At 35.1% G+C, this 27,632-nt stretch overlaps 1 protein-coding gene and 1 long non-coding RNA gene across 15 annotated transcripts in view; one reads left to right on the top strand and one right to left on the bottom strand.

Moving 5' to 3' along the window:
* The window catches only part of KDM6A (lysine demethylase 6A), a 258,308-nt gene that overhangs the window by 42,721 nt on the left and 187,955 nt on the right, over positions 1 to 27,632 (bottom strand). For 3 of the 14 annotated variants that reach the window (XM_073227682.1, XM_037001504.2, XM_073227681.1), the window contains 10 exons: positions 27,139 to 27,173; positions 16,695 to 16,788; positions 13,878 to 14,004; positions 8,299 to 8,397; positions 7,935 to 8,154; positions 7,244 to 7,378; positions 6,638 to 6,793; positions 5,981 to 6,076; positions 4,918 to 5,019; positions 3,862 to 4,257 (listed from right to left, as the gene is read on the bottom strand). In XM_073227682.1, coding sequence (XP_073083783.1) covers positions 3,862 to 4,257; positions 4,918 to 5,019; positions 5,981 to 6,076; positions 6,638 to 6,793; positions 7,244 to 7,378; positions 7,935 to 8,154; positions 8,299 to 8,397; positions 13,878 to 14,004; positions 16,695 to 16,788; positions 27,139 to 27,173 — 1,460 coding nt within the window. The remainder of the gene's footprint in view (positions 1 to 3,861; positions 4,258 to 4,917; positions 5,020 to 5,980; positions 6,077 to 6,637; positions 6,794 to 7,243; positions 7,379 to 7,934; positions 8,155 to 8,298; positions 8,398 to 13,877; positions 14,005 to 16,694; positions 16,789 to 27,138; positions 27,174 to 27,632) is intronic. The other 11 variants (XM_073227683.1, XM_037001505.2, XM_073227685.1 and 8 more) reach the window with 6 other exon arrangements.
* Positions 16,795 to 23,561, top strand: LOC140847413 (uncharacterized). The gene is made up of 2 exons (XR_012127400.1): positions 16,795 to 18,533; positions 18,676 to 23,561. It is a non-coding gene; the product is annotated as an uncharacterized lncRNA (long non-coding RNA).

Below are 27,632 nucleotides of genomic sequence, written 5' to 3'. Positions count from 1 at the left end.
AATTTAATGTCAGTAACAAGCTATAAAGGAATAAAAGTTTAGCTGGTAACAAGATATTTATGTACTAAATGCTACATTTAATCATCTAGTTAAACCCAGCAAGCAGGTCTCTAAAACCAGTTTCTAAAGCTAAAAAACTTCAACTTAATGGTATGTTTCTGTTTAAGAACCTTATCTACCTAAAAAACTAGATACATGTAAAGTTGAAACACATCAATGAATATACCAAGGAATGCAATCTGGTTTTAAATCATTAAATAAGCAACTAAAAATTCAATTCTAGTAGTTAAAAGATAAAACCTGCAAGTTACATGAAAATTTTTCCAAAGTAAAAATACTGCAGTATCATAAACATATCCCAAGAAAGAGTCTAGGTGGGTGAGTCAAAACTTCATTTATCATCAAATATTTACTCAGAAGCTAATCATTTAAAAAGCTAATACCTCTGAATTAATTCTTCAGAACTGTAATGTAAATTAATACAGATCTCTATTTCTTCCCCTCACCATAAGCTGTAAGATGGAGATGATACACCATACAGATCTATCAGTGGTCTAGTTTTCATTACAACTTGATAAAAATATTTGAAAAGTTTTGCATAAGATGGTATTGAAAAAGCCTCTTTAATTATATTAATACCAGACATAGAGGCTCCCCAGCTGTAGTGACCATGCAGCAACCTCATTCGGAAAACTTCTGATGTACAATCAGCTGAACATTTTTTAGACAACTTGGCCAACTGCTTTATAAAGCTTCTATGGACACTGGCCTTACGGGGCCTGCGAAACAAATGCTGGGGCTCTCTGGCACTTAGTATTCTGTCATCTACAAAGTCCCCATGGCCTGCAAACTGAAGGTTCCTTCACTAGAATTATGCTTTCAAAGGACAGCAAAGTTCCAAAATAGGGTTGAGAGAACATTTACTGGAAAACCACAGCAACTAAGCAAGTCAGGGAATTAGATATAATGAAGAATAAGAGAACGAACGGTAAGTTATAATCATAACAAAGGTTCTCATTTATCAATCGCCAATTATTCCTTAGCACTATGGCATTCCAAGAAAAATCTCAAGTTGTCCTTTTAACAATCATTTAATATTTAAAGACTGAACCCCCAAAATTCCATCTTCTCCCCTACTCTTAACAATTCTCTTCTTTCTCCTGTGTTCACTTCTTCCTGTCTGTTCAATCTTTCCCATTAGCTTTCATCCATCTTAAACTTATTTCTCCCATCCTAAACTTAAAAAAATGAAACAACTCTTAAGCCCACTTCCCCTTCAACTACTACCTGTTTCTTTCCTTCCCTTAGGCATGGTTTACAGGAGTAGCATCCCTGGCACTGGGCAGCATGTAGCCTGTAACTACAGGTATCTGTCCTACAATTGTCTATACTTGTTGCTTACAATTTCTCTCCTTCCATATTATGTTGAAGCCCACTACAATTAGACTTTTGCCCCCACGAATCCACTGAATTGCTCTTATCAAATGTCAGAAAACCTTTTCTGTAAAGGGCCAGATTACAAGTACTTTAGATTTTGTGGACGATACAATCTCTGTCACACATTCTTTTTTTTTACAGCCCTTTAAAAATGGAAAAACCATTCTTAGTTCATAGGCTGTTAAAACAAAACAAAAAACAGATCACAGTCATGGGCTGGATTTGCTTTTACCTCGTAGTTTCCTGACTCAGCAATGTCACCATATACTTTGGATGGTAATCTTCTAGTCCTAGCCTTACTTGACATATGGACCTTTTTTGATTTACACTTTGATCACACTCTCTTCCTTTGAAAGACTTTCATCATCTAGCTTCCAAGGCATTACTCAAATTCTCCTGGATCTCCTGCTACTTCACAGGTCACTCTTTCTCTAGTCATCTTTGCTAGTTCTTCAATTTATGGACCTATTACACTAGAATGTCCCCAAGACTCAATTTTGAGTTTTCTCAGTATGTTCTCACCCCTTGGTGACTGCATCCAGTCTCATCCATCCTTCTGTTTGGTCAGGCTAGTTTAGACTCTTCTCTGTCACACCCCACTCTATCAGCTAATCCTGTTGGTACTACCTTCCAAATACACCCCAAAGTTGACCACTTCTGCTGCCACTCTAGGTCTAGCCACCACCATTCTGTTAACATGGATGACAGTAGTTAACCTCCAAATTGGCCACATTATTTCTACTTTTGCTTTAGTCTATCCAGAGTACCAGAGATCTAGTTAAAAACTAAGATCATGTCACTCCTCCACTCAAAATCCCCTAGAAATTCCTATTTTATCCAGAATAAAATTCAATACCCTTACAAAGGCCTACAAGGCTGAACATGATTTAGCTAGCTTCTTTCCTGCTGGACACCATTTACCTCTCTTCTCACCCTTTACTCGCCCTGCTTGCCACCTTGATTTTCCTCTAATATGCAAAGTACACTACTACCATAGGGCCTACTGCTCTCTGTTGCTCCCTAGACCTTGAACACTCTTATCACAAATATCTTCAAGACTCACTTCTGTAACTGGGGTCTTTATTCAAATGTCACCTTCCAGTGAAGCATTCCCTGACCTTCCTATTCATAAATGCAACAGATCTACCACTAATCTCTAGTACTCTCTAGCTTCCTTTGCGAATATATTTTTCCATGGAACTAATCATATCACTACTTAACATTCTACATGTAATGCTTGTTTATTGTCCATTTACCTATCCGAATTAAGACATTTTTGTGTGTTTTCTTTGCTGACTTAGCCCCAGAACCTCAAATATGACATGAACATAGTAGGACCTCAACAGTTAAGAATTAATAAAACTACTAATCACTCTAGAAGAGATGATCCCACCAAGAACAATACTCTAAGAATTTAAAAGTCAGAAAAACTTATCTGTTTTACCCATAATATAAGGTTAACCAGCAATTAAGTGAAATATTTCTTATAGTAGACCACTATACTACAATCTACACAAAACTACAAGCCCACACAAAACTACAAGACCACAAAACTACAAGCAATTTGGCAGTATGTATTGGTAACATTTTTTTTAATGCTTACTCTTTGAAACCTTTAGTTCTACTCTGAAGCACCCACTCCATGGAAACAATCCAAAATATCGAAAAAACTATGTGCATAAATATTCAGAAGTAAAAACTTAGAAATTAAATGTCTAACAATGAACTACCAAGAAAAATGTCACATACCTTTGATAAAAATAATGTTCCTGAAATCCATTACTCTGTTTTGAAATTTTAGTGGCTCCACTTTGCCTTCAAGATAAATTAGGCAACTGTGTCTACCTCCTTGAGCCCTGTACTTCACCCTCCCCTCTTCATAAGCTATACTCTAGGCACATTTTACCAGCATTCTCCACTCCCAAATTCACTAATATCTGGAGACTGTAACAGCTTGGTCATGTGCCGTCCTTGGTACTATCATAACACTCTTCTACCAAAGTCACACTTCATAGTAACCTATGGTAACTGTTTCTTCAATAGAGTTTTTCTCCCATCAGAATATCTACAACCTAGCATAGCACCTCAATCTTAAGTGCGCAATATATGCAGAAATGTACTAAGTAAGTAATAATGCATAAATGATTTTGATGCCATTGTAAATTAACAATAAATTTGGGGGGGACTATATGATCTACTTTCCTTTTCAAATTTCCAAGACTATCTGGGTGTGTATAAAATTTATAATGGAAAATATATTCATGTATGTATATACTGAATTGCAATGTAGTAATAACACTATAGTACTATAAAATGCTTATAAAAACATTCCTCCAACTTTTATTTCTCCTTCTCTCAAAATGCATAAAAATAAAATAAGATAACAAAGTGAGAAGCCAACAAGGCATCTAGTCCTTCTATTACCTGAGTGGAGTTAGATAGTTGGTTTTTCCACGGCTCCTCTGCGCTGCTGGTCAGGTTTGTGCGGTTATGAGGTAGAGTGAGTGCGTTTCGCTGCAGGTAAGGCACATTTCCATTACTTCCACTTCCTGTTATGTGATTATTGCCTATCAAAATAGTGTCTGTACTTCCCAGCGTTCTTGGTGTGCTACAGGGAACATGGCCTGCAGAAAAGGGTCCATTGGCCAAAGGCTGCCCAGGGCAGGCAGAGCGGACTGCAGGCTGAGAGACACTAGGCACTCTGGTCAGAGCGAGCTGGGGCTGCTGGCCAGAGACTGAGTTTGTAGGCAGTGATGAGTCAGCTGTTGGCCCGTTAGGAATTCCAGTAGATCGTACCTGTGCAACTCCTGTTGGTCTCATCTGTTCAGAAACAAAGGAAAAATTAATGCTGCTTGTGTGGCCCAAAAAGGAGAGAATAAGAATGTGAAGGTGTAAAACAAATTAATCTTATTTTTACTCCAGCATTTAATGTCCCTGGATTCAAAAATACATACTTTTGAAAATAAACTGTATTTGTTCATACTTAGATTAGCTTCCTCAGAAAAGGAGAAATCTGTTTCATTTTTAAGAAACATCCCTTTAATAATGACAAAAGAAAGCAGCTGAAAATTATGGAAAACTACTCGAGTTTATGGGTCTTTTCCCCAATCACAAAAAGGGATCTCAATATTTCATTCTATTACAATGATATGCCAGATCTTCCAAAGTAAACCAGCCCTGTAGAGCCCCACCTCAGTTTAGGATAGCTTGTTAAGTAAATACTATAAATAAACCTTTAGAATACATGCAAAATAACTGTCAATAAATAAAACTCCAAGTCTTGTTTTCAAAATTAAATACATTTTCTTCCCAAAATTCACTGTCCATTATTAGTATTTTAAGAAACGCAGATTACTAAATTCCACCAAATACTGGTAGAATTAGTAAAAGTGAGGATGAACATACTCTAAAATAATGTTCCAGTCAATAAAAATATTCAAAATGCTAACAAATTTTAGGGGGAAAAAATGCTATACACACTTGGTGTTGCTGCATTAAGACAAACTGACTTTCCAGCTGTTCCAGCATCAGTTTCTGTGCTGGATTTAAATTATTTCTATTTGCACGAAGCTGTTCCAAGTGCTAGAAGAAGAAAGGAGAATACAGTCAAAAACATATCTAAGAAACAAGCTCAAGGTCACTGTTCTAAGCAACCTTTCCCTGAAATGACTAGATCAACTGAGGACAGCTGTCCAGTCAAAGAATGATTCCTGACCAACAGCAATCAACTCCAAGATGAAGTCCTTTAAAAAGTTTCAGAAAGTAAGACACATTCATCTGAGGAAGTTTTTGCTGTAATATTATCTCTGAGATAAATGAGCATGAAATTTTAATCATTAATACAGAATTTTTCAGAATTTGCACAGAAAGCTCTTCAAGCTTAAAAATACATTTGACAAGTACATTCACAGCAGCATTGTATGGAACAGAAAAAATATGAAGACAACCCAACTGTCCAAAACTAATATCTGCTTAAATAAAGATGTGACATCCATATAAAGAAATATGCTATAACCATAAAAGAACAAGGAAGCTCTTTATATACTGATATGGAGAGGTCTATAAAATGTATTGATATGGAGAGGTCTGTAAAATACATTGTTCAACAGTATACATAGCACTCTATCATTGTGTAAAAAAGGAGAAAAATAATAATATGAGGTAAGGGGGATGAATGTTTGCTTAACACATGCACAACATATCTCTGGATAAATAGACTAAATAACATTGGGGGTCTGGTAGGAGGGGAACTGACTGGGTAGGGGCAGGAGTCGGAAGGAGTATTTACTCTATACATCCTACATTCGTATTGATGCAGTAACCATGTGAATATACTACCTCTTAAAACGTAAGTGAAAAACAAGAATGAATTATCTCTATCAGTCTCACAAATGTGGGTTCATTTTACTTATGTGCACACTAACTGAGTTTACTGCCACTCAACTTTAGCAGTCAGCTTTAGCAATCACTCAACTTAAAAGGCTTACTACCTCCACTCTTTTTAAACAGGAAAATCAGCATGCCAAAAGCATATCTTACATACCTGTAATTTCTGTGGTGTCAAACACCATGAATGAGCTTGTTGCTGTACTGGAGGATGTGACACTCCATGGCCACTACTCCAATTATCAGAAGTATTCTGAGGAAAATTTATTTAAAAAAAATTTAAAGAATATTTGGTTAAATCCGTAGAGTTAACAATAATGACTAATGGAAGCCAAATGACTATGAATTGGATTATTTAAATATAAAAGATGTTATGACAGTAAATTCTTTTTAAAAAATTTTATATGCATAATAAATTTGGAAAACCATGAATTAAAAAAGTATTGATTCTTTAATAAGCCACCCAAAAAGGCCCACCCCTAGACTATGGCCCAAATGGCTAACCTAAATACCACACTATCCACTGGATGCAATATTTTTGAATTTAGCTCAATGTCAGTAGAAAGTGATGATGAAAAGTGTGTTGAGATTTTAACGGCAGGGAAATGAATAAAATGATTTGATGAATGCAAATTTATCCCTACTTTCTATATTTAATATGATGCTAAGAATTTGGGATGGAAAAACTCTAACCTTTCACTCTTTGATGTCCACAGATTTAAAATAAAGGACAGAAGATATTGAAACTGCACAAATTCAGGGCAGTTGGCAATTTCTTTTTGACTGGGATTTTTTATTTCTCTAAAATATATACCTTTGTTGGACTAGATGTTCTTTTCCTCTTGGCAGGACTGGACAGGTCATCTACTTGGCTAGAAGGAATCATGTGTAGTGGCAAGGATTGCTGTGAAATTGGTGTTTGACTGAGGCCTAATACAGGTTCAGTATTTGGATGATGAGGTTTACATGCCTAAGAATCACAGAAGGAAGACAAAAATAGGGTTCTATATATTCTTAGTTCATTCCTTCAAATTATAAAACTTTACAAGCTGCATACTTTCAAAGCTATGTGGACATCGCTGATTGCAATTATTAAAAATCAAAATCAAATGAATCATCAATGGAGGAATGTGTACCTTCCTTTGAGGAACTTGCTTTAAAAATTAAACAAACCACTGCAGCATTATTTTAAGAAATCACCTTCAAAATCATGAAAATGCACAAAGGTTCTAAATTGGCACCCCAAAATTTCTTTCCACATCAGAGGAAGTTTTATTTTGATCTAGATTCCCTTTGCAATTAAATCAAAAGGCTTTCCATTAATAAAAGCCTCTCGTGCTTAGCAAAATACGCTTGACCACTACAGATTGAAAAGAACCCTTAAAGCTGGGCACCTGCAGAACATAACCCAACTTCTCACCTGCTGTGCTGTGTTCATGGCACCCTGCCTGGAGGTAAGCTCTGCAGGTATTGGTAGGCTCCATGCCTCCTCAATACTAGGAAGTAATTTAGTTTTATTCTGTAGACTACCTTGTGGAACGTTACACAACTGAGCCTAGGAAAAATTATGTAAAAAGCAAATTTAACACAAGCCTACTTGAGTAAGAGCAAGTCCACTAAATCTTCCTAAATGCTATGACTAATTGTTTTTAAAAGAAATTAGATTCTTAATTTGGGGTTTCAGAAAAATACTAAGTATAAAGAGGGTAACCGGAATATAAACCTTTGTGAAAATTAAAACAAATCTGAGCTCTGTTTTCAGAGTTCTCATAGCTGTCTTCTCATGAAATTCCAAGCTAGAGTGAAAGACAGTGTTTGTGTTCTTTTCTCTAAAATGCTATGACAACTTAAAAATGTAGACAGTACATAGAAAAAAATTATGTAAATTAATATGCATCAACAGTAAATGTGCAAAAAGAGCATCTTTTAAAATACTCCATATCTTACTTAAAATGAAAAGTAAAATAATATTACAAGCTATGGTATGTTTACAAAATATGGAAACAAATTATAGACATCAAAACACAACTAGACAAACTTTCCAGCCACCCTCCTTCTGCCTGTCATGGGGAAACATGTGCCTTTTAAAAACTACCATTTAAAAATTTTACCTGTAAATACTTAATTCGTGCTGCAAGTGCAGAGGTATTACTACAACTCTTGCTTCTGGTTGCATTTAAGTAGCATTTAATGGCATCTTGAGGCTGGTTGCAAGATTCATAGAGTGTTCCTAGGTCCATCCAGGCTGCAGCATGGCCGTGGTCCAATTGCACAGCACAAATATAGGCCTGTAAAGCATCCATAGGCTGATTTTGCTGCTGATATAGCACGCTAGAAGACGAAAGTAAGAAAAAATAAGTCACCTAGGAAGAACTGCTTAGCCTCATAACATGATATAAACTTTGAAGCACATTATGTGACACAACCATCTTCGTTTATCAATTATAATACCATTATTTTTATACAAAGTCTTACCCTATTGAACACCATGTATCTGCACTTGCTTCTGATTTATCAATAGACTGCCTGTAAGATATAAAGGCATCCTGAACTTTCCCAATACTTGAGTAGCACCTGAGAGGGGAGGAGGGAAAAAAAAAAATTGAGAAAATCTATTAATACTGATTAATTTGCTGAAAGGATGGACTGTGTACCAAAGCAAATTAAATAAGCTAACATATTTACGTGAAGGTGTGCATTACATATATATATATAATTATAATATACATTGGAATTACTCCTTCAGTGAATTACATTATGGTCTATCTGCTAGGTGCTAAAGCATACATCAATAAACACTATTAAAATAACTAAAGGTCCTATCATTTCAATATTATAATACTAAGAGTTGGACACACACATACCCCACTCTACTTATATAGCTTGACCTCTTGTTTTCTATACAGTAAGATACAGAGTTAAAAACCAAGAAAAACATTCTATGTTGGTAAGACTTGCTGGATCCAATTTCAATTCTCCTTTCCTAAACAATAATGAGGACAATACTTTCATTAATGAAAAATACATAAATTTCATTAATGAAAAAACATAAGACATAGTTAATATCAAGCTAACTACCAACAACAGTACAAAAGTAGTTAAATATAATATTGCATGACTAGTAAGGGTAGCAATGTATGATTAAAGCTTCAAGGACCTGCCATTTTCTTAATGCAGATGTACCTGATGGACACACAGAACAGCAGCTATAATTATAAATACCAAAATTATCTTCTCAGTGCTTGATACTAAGGGAAAAATAGAAAACAAAACCCAGTTCCTACCTTCAAGAACCTTACAATTTAGTTAAGGATTGAAGACCCATTATAAGTGTCATGATGCCACATCAAATGCCTAGCACAGACAGTAAGTGGTCTGAGAATTTGAGGTAAAGGGTACCTGAATACACACTACATGATTAGGAACGGTGAGAAAGGGAAAAATAAGAGATCTGAATTTGTGGAGACGCATATTGTTTAGATGGGTGATTCCCAATTACCAGTCAATATATTGCAATTTGGACAAGCAAACAAAATAGGAAAACAACATATACATACACCTATAAATTTTCCATTGAACTTATTAATATTTGTATTATAACCAATTTATTTTGAAATAGTACTGCCTAAGTAAACAGCAAAAAGAAGTTTTAATGTCTCTACTTGCCCAATACTGCATTTTGATCCTCATAATTATTCTTTGAAATTTTACTGACTCATGTACCCCAAAAGTCTGGGAGAATCACTGATTCAGGCAGAGAAGATGACCAAAGGCAATTCAAAATGTTTGAACACTATGAGCAAAACCTAATTTAAACAAGATAGTGCAGACACCAACAGTGGAAAACTTTTAATCCAGCTCAAGAATACCCTGCAGTTTTTTCTTCTAATAAGGGGAATGGCATGATGAAAGCACTTTATAAAAATATTAATCTGCTTACAACGTGTAGGGATAGACTGAAAGAAAAATAAATTATGGACAGCAAAAAGGTGGTGGCTATATTCACTGGTTTGGAACAAGCCAAAATTGGGGTGAAAGTAATGCAAGTGGCAAGAAAGAAAAAGAAGGGAGAAGTAATAAACCAAAAGACTGATAAACACAGTGACGCAATGACTGGATATTCATGGAGGGGTGGGAGGGTGTAGTTATGTAACTTAGTTTTTAAACCCGACTGGACAGAGGGGGAAAAATGGTGATTATCACTGGCAAAAATACAAGGAGAAACAGCTTGCCTGGGGAAGTCATATGACAAATGAGGTTTGAAATATGCTGATTTTGACATGAGGTAAAGACATTAAAATGGATAATGTGCCAGGTGAAGAACAGAAGATGTGACCCTGGAATTTGATGCCCTGAAGTGTAGAAATGTAGATTTGGAAAAGAAGGTGTAAGAACACAGGACACCTAACAAGAAAGACATAACAACAAGCCCAAGACCAATCTTGTAGACCGAGCAATATATAAAGTGTTAGTGCCTGACAGAAAGCACCTGCAAACTGTTTTATGAGGAGAAAATTCAGGAGAAGAAGTCATTAATAATGCCAAACAGGGACAGACACCACAAAGAAAGGGAATGCTTAAAAGATAGTAGAAAATATGCTCTGTTTGTTTTGTTAAAATCAAAGTCAAACTCAAGATTTATGGACAAATTAGCTTAACTGCTGGGAGGAAAAAACAGTAATTCCCAAAACCAATGTTTTCACATTCCACTTCTACAAAGTGAAAATAGGAAACCAATGTGCCCAAATACAGATGTCCCAATCCTACCACCAACCTCTTTTCCTCTAATAAAACTTAACTCGGTTCCCCTGAGACAGCCTTGTGTAACTGAAAAAATATTGGGCGATTCTGGGATCTATTCTCTGCTGATGTTAGTTACCTGCGTGACTATGACCTTTTTACTCCATTCAACTCACTTTTCTACATCTGTAAAACTGACAGGGTAAAAGTGAACTGGTTGGCCTCCCTGGTCCCTCCTCCCAGCTCTAACATTCTACAGTCCTGTGATAACACAGTCAATGATTAGCACCAGTACAACAGCATTACCAGTTACACTTTCATTAAGATATATACATGCCAAATGATGAACAAATTCCATCTTCAACAGAAACCTGAATGCAGAGGTAAGTAATAAAAAGCCTCAGAAATATTAGGGTCATCAAATCCCAAAGTTGATTACTGACACTTGAGGTCTTCAGAGCTTTAATAACTTCAAAAATATAATTTACTTATAAAAATTTTCTCACAGCAAAACAGGTTAGAAGCAACACATTAGAAGGCAGTTAAAGAGTATGAAAAGTAAACACCAACAAATAGTCTAAAACAGTACTTAAATTAAAATGCAAATAAAAAAATAATGAACATCTAACACTTCAATCTTGAACCCCATAACAAGTTAAATTTGGTACATATATCCTTAATTTGAGAAGTTGGTAAAGTGTGTTGTATGTTCGGAAAATTTGATCCAAAGATTCAGATAAGAATATCTCAATTGTTTGAAATGCAAAACCAGTTAACTGGAAAAAACAAAAACAAAACTCCTGTGGAAGACTGCTCACTAAGCTGAAAATTACAGCACTATTAAAATGATAATTTTAAGTTTCATTATATATTAATTTTATATGCCTGGAATTAAGGAAAAAAACCTTTATTCTAAAGACATCCACACTATTATACTGTATTAAACTACTAGTCTTTATCTTAGGTCAAAAGGAAAATACTTTCTAGTACACACTCCATTTAATCTGTATTAAAGAAATTTTCATATGTAAACATTAACACTACTAGCAGTGATTAGGCAGGCCATAGGTCCTAGTACTAGACCTCCTTTAGTCACTCTATGAAGCCTCCCAGGGCTGTGTAACACAAACAGTAGTGATAGAGCTAGCTCCAAATACTAATTGTGTTAAGGTAGTTTATTTGTTCCATTTATTGAATAGCCGCCTTCCTAGACAAGGAGATACAAAGATGATGAGATCCAGTTTCTGCTCCTAAAGATCTTCAGTGAAAGAGAAAGTCTGGACTTTCAAGTTTTATTAATGAGCAACCCAAATTAGACTATTTTACAAGCCTGGGAAGGTATTAGAAAATCCCTGCTAAAAACAGGTACTTTTCAAGTCAATTCTTGTTGTACATTAATGAGCAATCAATAGTTTTTTAAAGAAGGAAACATCTTAGTATTATTTACCCTCATACAAATAATGCTTTGTTAAATTTAAAGGATAAATGAAACTACACAAAATACTAAAATTTAATGTAATTTTACGGCTAACTCACCCAAAGTGAAATATTCCTATAGAAAAAAACTTAAAATAGGATAATTTCAAAAGACCATAAAATTGAAACCTTTAAGAGAAAGAAGGTAGCTAACACGTAATCTAACCAGTCCTTCTCAACCTTAAGTACTACTGACACTTTTGGGCCAGGGAATCTTTTTTTTTTTTAAGTATCATTGATATACAATCTTACGTTGGTTTTAAATACACAATACAGTAGTTCAACAGTTACCCATATTATTAAATCCTCAACCCCTCTAGTGCGGTTACTATCTATCAACATAGTAAGATATTACAGAATCATTAACTGTATTCTCCATGCTGTACGACCATCCCCATGACCAACTTATATTGTGATTGCTAATTATTGTGCCCCTTTTTCCCATTCAACCTCCCCCCCAACCTAATCCCTCCCCCCTGGTAACCACTAGTCCCTTCTCAATGTCTGAGTCTACTGCTAATTTTTCCTTGTTTTGTTTTGTTTTTCTACTCCACAAATAAGTGAAATCATAAGGCATTTGTAGTTCTCCACCTGGTGTATTTCACTGAGCATAATATCCTCTCTAGATCCATCCATGTTATTGCAAATGGGAGGATTTCTTTTCTTTTTATGGCTGAATAATATTAGATTGTGTGTATGTACCACCTCTTCTTTATCCATTCATCCACTGATGGACACTTAGGTTGCTTCCATACCTTGGCTATTGCATATAGTGAAGAGATAAAGATAGGGATGCATATGTCTTTTCAAATCAGGGATTTTATTTTCTTCGGGTAAATTCCTAGGAGTAGAATTACTGGGTCAAATGGTATTTCTATTTTTAGTTTTTGGAGGAACCTCACCATAGTTGTGATAGTCAGAATGTCTCCAGACATTATGAAATGTCCCCATGGGGCAAAATAATCCCCCAATGAGAACCGCTGACCTAATACAATCCTCTTATTTAATAGGTTAAAAGAAAATTGAATCATCAAAAGGTTTAACTGTACCATCCATGACTCCCCAAGCTTGGCCAAGACTTGCATCCAAGTCTCTCAGCTCCAGTACATTGAGTTTTCCACCATACCACAAAAGCTAAAACCAATTTGGAACCCAAGTGCAATCTGGTGATGGTCCAAAAACATAATCTATCAGATATATATACATAAGGTATATTTCAGATAATCAGTAAGCACAATTCAGACAGTCAAAGAACAGAGAAAAGTTTAGACTTATAGAAAACTATTTTTACTACATGTCACTTCTCCTTTCCAACAAAACCAATAATAATACATCTACTTTCTTACTATAAAATTTCAAGTAGAACTGTTTGAGATTTACTATTAATCAAATACATTCATTCTAATATCACTAGTAAAAATTACAAATGGCAAGGTTCCACTGGCTACTGGCAGTCATAGGCAAAATGAGATAGTAATTCTCTGTTTTGTTAAATAGACATAAAGAAAATATTAGACATCAGAAGGAAAGGTATTTAAATATCTGCAAGAAGAATTACTATCTGATAAGACATTTCAAAAACCAGCAATAATCCAAGTCAAATGAAAATCCAATAAGCAAAATAAGGAATGCCCTGGGAGACCAGATTATGCTGTGAGAGACTACCACATTCAGAGGCTTTCTTCTATTTTTTAACTTCCAGCAATCTCTGTTGTAACATATTTAAAAAGGAAAATACTGATAAGGTTATATAAATGTAAACTAACATTTTAGACCATAACTCAAATCTCTTAGCTAGAATAAACAAACGTAAAACTTTAGTGTCCAGTAAGTCTCACCTTCCAAGGAAATACCAGGACTGGCCAGAATTAGGATCTGCTTCCAAGGACTTTTGGAGATATTGAATAGCATAACTTTCCTTGGTGGCTTTATCTCCCAGAAGATCCACAGTGTGATGCATCCAACCTAGGACAAATAATTAAAAATATTTACCTAAATAACTTAATTGTTTTTTTATTTTTAAGTACACCAAACAGAAAACAAATAAAAATACTCTTTCAGTCGATTTATTCACTTAGTTTGACATACATATCCCCAAAATCTAGAACTGCCAATTCCGGCTAACAGAAAATCTGTTTTTCAAAGTAAGGTATCATCAAAGCTATGAAGAACTCTTATTCCAGAAAAATTAAAATAATCTTAAGCACTGACTTAACACGTAGTAGATTGCAAACTATAGTTTCTCTTTTCCTTTTTTAGTATTTGAAAAAATTCCAAGTTATGAAACAAAGGATATAAAAATGTTTAATCATATTCACTGTTTCAATGAAAATTTATGTGTATTTTAAGAATCTCCAAGATAGTCTATTACCCAATGTTTATTTCCAAGGAATAATTAAATAAAAGGCTATATAATCAATGACAATTCAGAGTAAAAACACATGTACAACCCTACCTTATTAGCACTGGCTACATATATTCACAACTTTTGTAAAATAAATGCTATAAGGCATTTTACAAACAAACAAAAAAAAACCCAAGGCTATAGGAAAAGTATACTCAAATAGTACAACAAATAAGAATGGCACAAAATCGGTACCACAAATGTTTAACAAATACATTTATATAGTGCATAATGTTACTTCTTTGTGGAATCTAAAACAGTCAAATACATAGAAACAGAGAAGAACAGTGGTTACCAGCAGCCAAGAGGTGAGGGAAATGGGGAAAGGTTGGTACAAGGCTACAAAGCTGTAGTTATGTAGAATCAGTAAGTCTAGAGAGTTAAGTACAGCAGAATGACTATACAGTTAATAATACTATAATGTATACTTGAAATTTAGGTGCTCCCACCACACACAAAACAAATATTAACTATATGGGGAAATGGATATGTTGACTGGCTTGACCGCAGTAATCATTTCCCTGTGTATAGGTCTATCAAAACATCATGCTGTTTACCTTAAATATATACATTTTTTATTATAAATAAATAGATGGCTATACAAGCAATCAAAAGATTGGATCACAGAATAGCATATTCTAAACTCTCAAGACACACAGGAATCATTTGGTTGAATTTGCCAGGAAATCATGTTTCAGCTGTGGATCAGTTCAAGTGCATAAAATCAGCTCTGTTCTTTGTGTGTAGTCCACAGTAAATGTAACAAATAAAAACCCTTATTTTCTGACATTTATTATAGTTGCTGTGCTCCAAAAGTTATTTTAAGGAAAATGACTCACCATGTTTATGGAATTATGTGTCTATCATTCATTTATTCAACTATTCCTCCCTTATCTTTTCTGCTATTACGAGTAAGAACAGGGGCTAGAGTAACAAGCTCTAAAAGGAGCTTCTTAAGTAGCAGAGACAAGCAAGTAAGAAGGACTGATGTGCAAGCATAAATTGGACTCAGTTAGAGAAAGCATTTTTCCTTTCAAAACCACAAAAAGTTTATTCATGTACTCTGAAATATGGCAAGCCAATGCCAAAGATTCAGACATAACTAACATCAAAACTACTTCAATCCATTTCTTAAAAGATGTATGCTTTTTTGCTGATGACATTCTTCACTGCAGCTAAAATGCATAAAAACTTAATTCTAAATAGTGTGGATAAAAAAAGAATTCAAATACTAGGTGAATGAGTAAGCTGTCTATTCCAACAGCATCATTTTTTTCTTTTTACTTAACACAAACCTTTTTTTTACTATACTAATCAACTTGTTTTAATTTAAATATATAAATTCACATTATTCAAGTATTATGTATAATTCATTAAAAAACAAATATTTAAATACATATACAATTTTTACAAGTGTGGGTAACTAAAGTAAAATCCTAACCATTAAATTAATTTAAATTAAATTAAAAACAAAAGTAAAAGCAAAGTTTTATATTAAGGCAATGTATTTATTTTGTACACTTAACCACATAATATGTATTAATATAAGTGACTTTGAAATTATTTTAAAAGTCACATTATGAAAACCTTCATTACTACAATGTTGGTTAAAAATTAAGAATAAATAATTTGTCCAGACCAAAAACAAAATCTGGGAGAAGAAAAAAAAAAAAAACACCCAAATACAGACAAGAAACATTACTCAATAACTAGACAACAAAATCAAATGCTGGAGAACTCAATCACTATCTTTTTATTGATAGTGACACATTACATCCAAATGGCTACTACATTCTTTCATCTTCAACATTATAACAGAATGGCACACGTACAGACTATAGTGTAAGTCGTTCCACAATTTTCAGATAAAATGTTTCAGTTAGTATAATCGTTAAAGCTATGAGAGCAAGCTCACCAACCACTAAGTAACTTCAAGCAAATCACTTAACTTCATTGAGTGCTAAGCATATCTGGCAAAAAGAAAGTATTCGATCCCCTTCATCCATGGATTAAGTACTAGAAAGTAATTTGAGAATTTAAAAGGACTAGCTGCACTAAAGAATTATACTGAGAAAGACTATGAAATGACAATACTTAGAAGAGGGTGGAAATATGTTGGGTTCAGATTAATTCTATCAACTCTGGGCAAAAGAAGGAAATGGAATAGAATACATGAGCCACCTATTTACCATCCCTGACATGTAAAAAACATAAAGTACTTATGATATACTAAATGTATACTATTACATACCTAACTGTTGTAAGACAGTTGCTTTTACTTGTGCAGAAAGGTTTTCTGTCTGCAAAAGTTGTTCATAAGCTTCCTTTGCAGAATGATACTTCCTCTAAAGAGCAAAAAAAAAGAGATTTAAAGAAAAATAAAATTAGTATCTTTAAAGAACTAGCTCATATATTAAGATTTACACAATACTAATACTTTAGCATATTTTTTAAACCAATTGAAAAAAAAAAGTGCTAATTCTGCTACTGAATGTTCCTCTAAGATTAGACAGTTATGGTTAATGGGCCACCATTTCAGAGTACCTAAGACCAGTGAAATATTTAATATAAAGAAGCATCATTAAAATATTGACCTTTAAGTATTTTACCTCCAAGTGTATAATCTATCCACCTAGAAACAGTTCCCAAGCAAGTTAACATGAACATGCCAAAAATGCTTTAAGAAATCTAAGGGCCAAAGTAGTTAAAATCTAAGTGTAAAGGATACAGTAACTGGTATATAAAATGTCCTATGAAAAAATGTATAATATATATGATTTTAAAGACACTAAACTTCCCATAGTTAAAGTCCAACAATGTTTGTAATATTAAAGGTTCCATAGGCAAACTTGAAAGTGAAACCACTTACCCACATTTCTCTCCCAAAAGTGCTAATATGACTGAAACCTATTATTGCTACAGTCATAAAGCTTAAGACAAATCCTCCAAAAAAATAAAAATAGAAAAAGGAAAAACCAACAAAAGAAAACCTCATATTACCTTTAAAACATACTTGGCAGGACAATGGATTGAAGTGCCTTTTATTAGTATCACCAATAGTACATAGCTGCCTGAGGAAACAAACCTTTCTCCAATAAAGTAGGTAGAAATGCAAAACTAGCTCTGAGAGCCCCAAGCAAACCACTTAAATTATGATTCAACATCAATAAAACAGAGCTAATGCCCGATCTTTCTATCTAGATTTGTCCTAAGGATCAAGTGAGGTAAGTAAAGGGCTATGGAAACAGATAAGGAGCTGACTACAGTATGTCAACATAAGGAAGATTTAAAGTACTGTCCACTGAGATTAACAGTGATTACTATATGAACTTTTAATTCATCAGCCAAATTAGTTCCCCCTAAATATTGATCAAGTCTGAAAAAGTCAATTAGGGAGTTAATGAAGAGTAAGGACCAACTTATTCAACTCAATTCCTTCAGATGGTATTTGTGAACACCTAATAGGTAACAGGAACTGCTGGGACTACAGTACAGGGAAGAATATAGACAGAAAAACAAATAAAATATATTGTACTGTATATGGTGACAGTATGATATTTCCCAGATGAAGATGAACACGTGTAGTTTAGAGTGCTAGCAGGCAGGGCAGAAAATTCACAGACCAGCAAAGACAACTGCACAAAGACCTTCCTAAACCATGTTAAAGACTAGACTGTGTCCTTAAACTATAAAAGAGTACCACTGAATGAGTTCAAGTAATAAAACAAAAACATCAATCTTCAGAAAAATTTAACAAATTCACTCTCCACAATGTATTATTCATGATACCAAGGACAAAATTACCAGACTTAAAAAGAATTGGGAAAATTTTACCCATGTTCAATAGAAAAGGAAATTAATAACATCAACCATGTAATAACTCCAATGTTGAAACTTGCAGTTTTAAAGAGCTTTTTTAACACTGTTCACAGACAAAAAGGAAAAAAACCACAATGAATGGGCAGGAAATCAGATCACAGAAAGAGAAACTGAAAGAGAAACAAAGGAAAACGCTAGAATTGAGAAATACTGGATAGGTTAAACAGATTTGAGATTAAAAAAAAAAAAAAAAGAATGAATTTGAAAACAGGTCAACAGCAAATATCCAAAATGAAGCAAAAAACACAAAATGTAAAAAAAAAAAAAAAAAAAAAAAGGAAGCCGTCCAAAGATGTATGAGACAATAACGCACAGTCTACCATTCATGTAACTGGAATCCAAGGAGGAGAAAGAACGGGGCAGAAAAAACTACTGACAGTATTATGTCTGAGAAACTTCCAGAACTGATTAAAGACATGAAATCTCATATCCAAAAGACTAAAAAACCACCAGCAGTGTAAAGGTAGAGTTAAAACCAATCCCTGGGCACATCAGTCAAATTCTTAAAATTCAAATGCAAAGGGAAGATGACCCTTAGAAGCAGCCAGAGAAAAACAGCAAAATACAAAGGCTACAAGAATGATAGCCAACTTTATATAACTGTATCAGTTATTAAACATAAATGGACTAGACATTCTAAACAACAAAAACAGATTTCCAGAATAGATTTACAAAAGAGCCAAAAATGTAGTATTTTTAAGAGATGTACTTTACTTATATAAAGACACATGTAAGTTAAAATAAAAGGCTGGAAGAAGATATCATGTAAACAGTAAGCGTTAGAAAGCTGAAGTGACTAGATTCAGATCAGATTCAGTAGGCTTCAAGGCAAAGAATATTACCAGAGTTAAAGAGGAATATTTCCTAATGATAAAGGATTAACATGTTAGGATGACATAACAGTAACAAAGCTTCAAAATACATGAAGACTGACAAAACTAACACTGATAAAATACCATGAACTAATCTACATAAATTTCACTAATTGTCCTACTAATATCTTTTCTGCTCCAGGATCCTATGTTTAGGTAGCATGTCTCCTTACATTCTTCCAATTTGGGACAGATCCTCAGTCTGACTTTCATTACCTTGACACTTACAAAAAGTACTGACTAGTTATTTTTGAAGAGCATTCCTCTGAAATTAATAAATGCCTTGTGGAGAGGTATTTATCATTCCTCATACATAAATTAGAATTCTACAGTAAGAAAGAGGTATCCCCATTCCCCCATTTGTTTATTCAATTACTCATTTATATTAGCATGAACTAATAGATCTTATTCTGTAACTTATATTTATTATACTTACTTGTTTCTAAACTTTGCATCAGATTTGGTGATTCGGAACCCTATCCCCTCAAGCTGGCTTCTGTATCCTTCCCACATGCCCCACCACATGAGCACTTCCTTAGTCATTGACATCACAAAATATTTCAGGGCTCAACATTCAAAGCATGTACTCAAAAAGATATCTGCAACTCATGTTCACCACAGCATTAGTCACAATACCCAAAAGGCCGCACAAGTGTCCACCAACAGATGAATGGATAAACAAAATGTGGTGTTATATATACAATGGAGTATTATTCAGTCTTAAAAAGGAGTGAAATTCTCACACATGCTACAACATGTATAAACCTTAAAGATATCATGCTAAGTGAAATAAGTCAGACACAAAAGAAGAAATACTGTATGATTCCACTTATATGAGGTACCTAGAATAGTCAAACTCAAAAGAGACAGAAAGTAGAATGCTGGTTGCCAGGGACTGGGTGCAGGGAGGAATGAGGGTTGTTTAATAGGCATACAGTTTCAGGTTAGGATGATGAAAATGCTCTGGAGATAGATGGTAGTGATAGTTGTACAGCAATGTCAATGTACTTAATGAACTGTACACTTAAAAATGGTAAAATTTATGTCACATATATTTTACAATTAAAAAAAAGAGGGCACCAAAGCACTATAATCTGTAGTTAACTTTTAGAAGCAGAGACTTGGTTCCATTATATTTTTAAAATATGCTATAGAATGACTATGTGCAGAAAGGACTTTAACTATTATTAACACAAATATCTCTTAAGGTCAGATTGAAAACTATTGTAAGCCCTCACCTACACACAAACACACACTTTAAAATACAGAAATGAGAAAGTTTTTCTTCATTTCCAATGCTCTGGAACCATCTATAGAGTATTAGAATTATCTGGTCTTTAAAGACTTGGTAGAATTCCCCTGTAAAACCATCTATGCACTGTGCTTTCTATAAGGCATTACTTAATTTTCTCTATTGCTTTTTTAACTTGTTTAACTTTAATGAGGTCAATTTTGCTCTTCTCTATTTCCCTGGAAAGTAGTCTGTTTTTAGTTTTCAAATTAGTTTGCATAGAGATCAGCTAAGTAGTCTCATATGATAATTCTAATTTCTTCTGTTTCCAATGGTTACCTTATTTTGTGTCTCTGTGCTTTATCTCTTTTAGCCCCTCAATCAAGTTAGCTAGTGATTTATCTATTTTGTTAATTATTTCAGAATACCAAGACCTATTAATTAGGTCTATGTTTTTCTCTCATTCTTACATTTCTTAGAAAAAAAAAATTTCTTCCTTCCTCACAATGTTAGTTTTCCTTACATTGATTCACCCTTCAGTTCATGTTATAAACTCTACATAATAATGACATACTTAATACATCTTTGAATGTCAGTGAGAATTTATTTTTCTTTCTTTAGAATTTTTGGATTTGTATATATACATAAATAAAATGAATCTACAATGTTTCAGGAATAAACTAATGCTGGATAGTTAGAAAATGTTAAAAATGAAACCAAATTCTTATAAAGTGTTATTCATAATAACACTATGTGTTAACTATACTTTCTTGGGTAATAGTTTAATTAGTTCTAGTACATATATACAGAGATATAACACAGCTTTACATGTATTGACGTGGAATGATTTCCAAAATAAAATACTAACTGGAAAAAACAATTTAAGCAAGGTCAAGAGAGAACATACATAATTAGCTATTGTTTCAATAAATTAAGTATATGTGCAAACATATATGGATTTACTTACATATGCATTGAGTATCTCTGGAAGGATATGAAAAACACTGGTGGCTTTCAGGGGAAGAGGGGGGAATGTTAGTTAAGGAAAAGGAGGGAGGATACCTACTGTGTATTCTTTCAGGCACTTTCATTTTGGATTATCAATTCAAAAATAAGTAATAAAACTAAAAGGGAGAAATCCTGTATCTTTAAAAGGCTAGTAAGAAGTTAGATGGTTAATTGGTTATTTCATTAAAATCAAGGAAAAGAAAAGAAGGCCAGTTAATACTATTATTACTATTAGAAAAGATGGTTCTAGATATCTCAACTAATAAAATGGAAAGGTAAATTAAATAATTGAAATGAATGTCCAAGAATAATTCATAATACATTTATGTAGAGATAAGACATTATACAGAGAGACAAAAATTATCTTCACCTAGAACTGGTGTTACACACAAAAACCCATGAATACCTAATTTTTAAAATCTACTAAGAACAGATGTGGGGGAGGTAACATCCCATAAACTTATCCAACCTGAACAGAAGAACTGTTATGATCCAGCAATTCCACTTATGGGTAAATTTCCAAAGGAAACAAAACCATTTTCTCAAAGAGATATCTGTACTTTCATGCTCTGTAAGGTATGGAAGTAACCTAAGTATCCCTCAAGAGATGGATCAAGAAAATGTGGTATATAAATACAATGGATTAGTATTTAGTATTTGTATTTAGAAAGAAGAAAATCCTGTCATTTGGGACAACATGGATGAACCTGGAGGGCATTATGCAAAGTGAAATAAGCCAGATAGAGAAAGACAAATACTGTATAATATCAATTATATGTGGAATCTTTTTTAAAAAAAAAAAGGTGTGTGGGGGGATGAGTGGAGGAGGGGCTGGATTCATAGAAACAGTAGAAAAGTGGTTGTCAAGGGGTGTGGTTGGGAGAAATAAGGTGAGGTTGGTAAAAGGGTACAAACTTTCAATTAGAAGATGAATAAGGTCTGAGGATCTAATATAGAACATAACTATTTGATAACACTGTATTGCATAACTGAAATTTGCTGAAACAACAGAACTTCAATGTTCTCACCCAAAAGGGGGAGTGGGGGATGGAGATGCAAGATGATGAATGTGTTAACTAAGTCAATGAGGGAAATCCTTTTACAACGTATACATATCTTATAATTATAAATATCTTATAATTTTATTTGTGAATTATATCTCACTAAAGCTGAAAAATAAAACCCAAACTTAAATTCATGATTAAATTAAGCAAAAAATTTAAGGGGGAATAAAAATAGTCATATACCTCCATACTACAAAAGGCCTTTTAGTCTTTCAATTTTTTATAAGCTCAATATCACAAAGCCATTGTACTTGTTAACACCTCTTTATTAGAATGACCTGGCCATACCCACACCCACACACCCCCACATCAGCCCCGTAATTTTATTACTGGTAGGACTCAGCCCAAACAGATCCTGCTCAAAAAAGGCATTCCTAAACAATTCTAGTTAAAAAAATATTCTACCACTTTTCAGCTTTAATTATGGTCTTACTGTTTAATCTTGTAAAGGCCAAGGACAGGACCTCTCATGGTTTGTGAAATGATACTGAATTTCTTTCTGTATTTACTAGCAGAAAGACTTTTTCCTATATAAAAAAACTTCCCTTGAACTATTTGGTTATCTAGCAGTAGCCAGTAACCACATATTAGTACTTATAATTTAAAAGTCCATATTCATGTACAAGGTCTATAGGTATGAATCACCTAAACTATAAAAAGTAACCTTCTATATAGGTAGGTGGGCAGGTAGTCTAATTTTACTTTACTTAATTTTTCACCTGAAAATAAAAATCCTTGTTTTAAACACTGGTGTAGAGATTTTTCAGTCCTTTCATATGCTTAGAGTGCCATCTTTCTGTCATTTAACACTGATTGCATGATTTTTTTTTGCTTAATCTTAAATGGGAACTATAATTTATCAAATGAAAGATCAATGGGGGAAGGGCTCTGTCCCCACATTACCTCCCTTCACAAGATTAAAAATTAACACCAACAGACAACTTTTCATCAGAAATAACGAAAGCCAGAAGACAATGAAATGTAAATTTCAAAATGGTTAAATTAAAATCATCAAATGAAATTCCATCTCCAGCAAACACTCATCAAAAATAAAGGTGAGAAAACTTCTGCTCCAACTAGTGTCAGAACAATGAATCTCACTAAAAACTAGAAAAGCTAACAAAAAATCAGAACCCATCCTTTTGAAGGTAGCAGAGAGCTCCTGAGGTAATGAGAAGAGGAGGAGGCTAAGACTCCAAGCAAAGAAAACCTTTGGAGAAGCAGCTGATTTCTGTAGCTGTTTTCACCCTGGGGCCTTTGCTGATCTGGCAAAAATCACAGTTGGCAGAAGCTAGGATTGGTATTGACAGGTGAAGATTCTGATCCATAACAAACGTGTATTCTCAAGGTGGATAAAATCCCTAGATTGGTAGGGTTTGATTCCACGTGCGTGTGTGTGTGTGTGTGTGTGTCTGTGTGTACATGTTGGGGTGGGGTGTGTCCAGGAATCTGATGTTAATATTTTTCAAGCACCCCATGGTAGCTGTGAAACCAAACAGGCCTTACAAATATAAAAAACAGTATTTTTTCCTCAAAAAAGCTATTACAAAACCATAAAATTGATTTTTTGGGCAAATTATGATTACCTTATACAGTCTCATACCAACTTATGCCTGATTTTCACACGAATGCCTAGAGTAAATGTTTGTCATACCTTTTATCACACAACTAAGCAAAATCTGCCAGACACAAAATGTTCTAAAATTAAAGTGAAGTTTTTTAAATATAGCAGTCATAAAAATGGTAGTAATGACATCAAGAGGTGACTAATTATATGCCTTTCAAATAATGGTGACACGTGGAAGGGGTATTTCAACCTTAAGAAAAAGTGAAACTAAAAACAATGCATTGTTGTGGATAAAGTGAAGGTTCCTGCGGCCAGGATTCTCACCTGGCCTTAGTCGGCTAGCTCACTATACACGTGTAGGCAATATGTTGCTACTGACTCTATATACAGTACTCTGGGCAACAGGTGGCACAGCCACACACGAGTGCAGGAGGCAGAGACTGGAGTGGTGGCAATGCCAAGAATGAGGACAGAGACTAAGACAGATGCAGGAGTAGAGAGGCCCAAAGGCAGAGACTGGTTTACTGCATTCAGACTCACTGTGAGTAGACAGGATTCTAGTGACTGACCTGCCACTGTGGGAATAAAGTTGGGTATAAACCCCCTCATCCCAAGAACGTTCCACTGTCATTTTTCACTCTCATTGATATCCATACTGAACTTGCCCAGGGCTAAAACCCATTGGCAAGACAATTGGCAAGACTAATTGTTAACCAAGGAAAAGAATACGCTGCCCTTATGGAAGGGGTGTTTCAGCCGGCTGCCCCTATCGATAGGGAGGCATTTGAGTGTCCCCCAGTGGACATGTGGTCTGACGTGGCTTGCTTCTGGGCTCCATCCCAAGCCTGGGAAGGGGTAGAGGCAATACCTGAGGCAGTAAAGTTGGCCCTCAGCAAAATAGGGAATTCCTTAGAGAAGCAGAGTACCCGTAGGGCAGTGGTAACGGTGGGAAGTTTTTTTCTCATAGTAATGAGAGATGCTGTAAGGAAGAAAGATGCCTCCTGCAGGAAGCATGAGAAGAGGCAGCACAAGAACGTGAGTTGCAAGCAAAGTGCCGTTGAGGAGGTAAAAAATTTGTTGCTGACTGAAATGACATCACTATGAGGTGCTACAGAAATGGTAAAGGATGTCATGGTGGCCTGAGAAAAAGCAGCACGAGAGTGCAGGCTGCCAGGTGCCATGGGGCATGTGAAGGATGTAGTGGAGCCATCAGCCCCAGAAATGAATGAGCAGAGGTCTGATGAACCAGGTGGGGGTAGAGGTCCTCCCAGTGCCAGAGGCATCAGCCCCTGGTCAGTTGAAATCCCACCCAGTTGAAAGCTGTAAAGAAAACAAAGACTTGGCCATGGTGGGCTCCTCAAGGAGAGGTGCAGCCCTCTCCCCAGGTCATGGAGCACGCTATGTTCTGCTCCTATCCTCAGGCTCAAGCAATGAAAGCACAGAAGGAAATAACAGTCTGCTACCTGAAGGAAGAATTAAACGGCTCCATGAAGGTCAGGAGGACCCAGATGTGGGTTGATTTGATAAAGGCAGGAGCAGACATAAAGAAATGAAATGGAAAGTGTGGATAAAATGAAGGTTCCTGTGGCCAGGATTTTCACCTGGCCCTGGTTGGCTAGCTCACTGCACACTTGTGGGCAATACGTCATTACTGACTCTATATAAAGAGCCCTGCGCCCAGGGCTCTGGGCAACACGGTGGCACAGCTGCAGGAGAGGAGAGCAGAGGCTGGAGGGATGGCAGCATTGAGGACAGAGATTGGGATGGCTGTGCGGGCAGAGAGGCCCAGAGACAGAGACCAGCTTGCTGCATACAGACTCGCTCTGAGTGGTTGAGATTTTAGTGATTGACCTGCCATCGTGGAAATAAAGTTGGGTATAACCCTTTCACCCCAAGAACGTTTTACTGTCATTTTTTTGGTCACACTGAATCCACAGTGAACTTGCCTGGGGCTGGAAACCATTGGCAAGACAGAAAGTCAAGTAGAATCTTACACTGAGACCGGAGCAGCAGTTCCAGCCACTGAGGACGAAGCAGTAGAAGCCAGAGACAAAACGACAAGACTGGCCTGTGTGTCTGCAAGACTTCCTGCTGGAGATGGTGGCCCACCCATGGTCCTTCTGGTTAACTCATTTGAATAGAACTAGTTTGAATACAGCCAGGATGACCACTTGGTAGCAATGGATCTCCTCAGGCTTGAGGGTTATTATAATTTTGTAATTTTTGTTATTTGTATATGGTATTATGTTATTATGGAATTTAGTTACAATGTTCCAGCTTCCTCACATAGGGACAAGTGCAGAGGATTGAGGGCACATAGATTAAGAGGTGAGAATCCTGGAAGGATGGAGTATGGATAAAGGGAAGGTTCCTATGGCTAGGATTCTCACCTGGCCCTGGTTGGCTAGCTCACTACACACGTGTGGCCAATACATTGCTACTGACTCTATATAAAGAGACCTGCCCAGTGCTCTGGGTGACACAGTGGCACGGCTGCAAAGCTGCAAGACAGCAGAGCAGAAGCTGGAGTGGTGGCAGCACCAAGGACAGAGACAGACAGCTGTGGAGGCAGAGAGGCCCAGAGGCAGAGACCAGCTTGCTGCATGCAGACTCACTCTGAGTGGATGGGATTCTAGTGATTAACCCGCCACCATGGGAATAAAGTTGGGTATAAACTCTTTCACCCCAAGAACATTCCATTGTCATTTTTCAGTATCATTGAATCCATAGTGAACTTGCCCAGGGCTGAAACCCACTGGCAATTGTAACAAACACATCAATATTTTGAAGAAAAAACTAGGCATTTTACATCAAGAATAAGAGAAATCTTAACTATAGCTGTATTTAAAGTCTCCTGATAAGCTCAAGTTAAGGAGCAAATCACATTAAATTTCTTTGTACACAGTAAGTACTCTATGAACTGTTTCACTAAGCAAAGATTTGACATTTAATGAGTATAAAGTGTATGTAAGAGGTAATGCCCAGAATGCAATTATCTGTATATATGATTTCATGTAAAATTATATAAGTGATCATTTTTGTTTGCTTCAAGTAAGGTAAGCTAAAACACTTACCTGGGTTTCATATAAGTGGGCAATGTGAAACTGAACTGCAAAGATGATAGAAAATAAAAATCAGTAAAAATACAGCTGTATTTGGGGTAAATTAACAATTTAAAATGTAAAACATAAGCACAGTCCTATAATAACAGAATATAACTTTTCAATAAAATAGAATATATAAACACTTAATTTGAACACAGTAAGAAACCACATATATTCACTCTTGGTCATTACCAAATTTTGTCAATGTAATTATTGATACTAACATCAAAATCTATAGCAAGTGAGTATACTTCCTACAAAGTTCAAAACAGTGACATTAAGCAAATAAAACTTTTATCATCCATACATTTTAAAGCATTATATTTAAAAACAAGAGTTCCAAGTCAAAAACCTAGTAAAGTTAGTACTGGATATAAAAAACATATTAAAACCAAAAATAAGCCTCTAATTTTTTCGTATACTGTATTTCATATCAATATTTTTAAAGAAGTCCTAAACCAGGA

Source organism: Manis javanica, chromosome X (assembly GCF_040802235.1).
Source record: "Manis javanica isolate MJ-LG chromosome X, MJ_LKY, whole genome shotgun sequence".
In the NCBI taxonomy this organism is placed as follows: Eukaryota; Metazoa; Chordata; class Mammalia; order Pholidota; family Manidae; genus Manis; species Manis javanica.
Note: the sequence above shows the minus strand (reverse complement) of the source record. Positions and strands in the feature narration are given on the sequence as shown.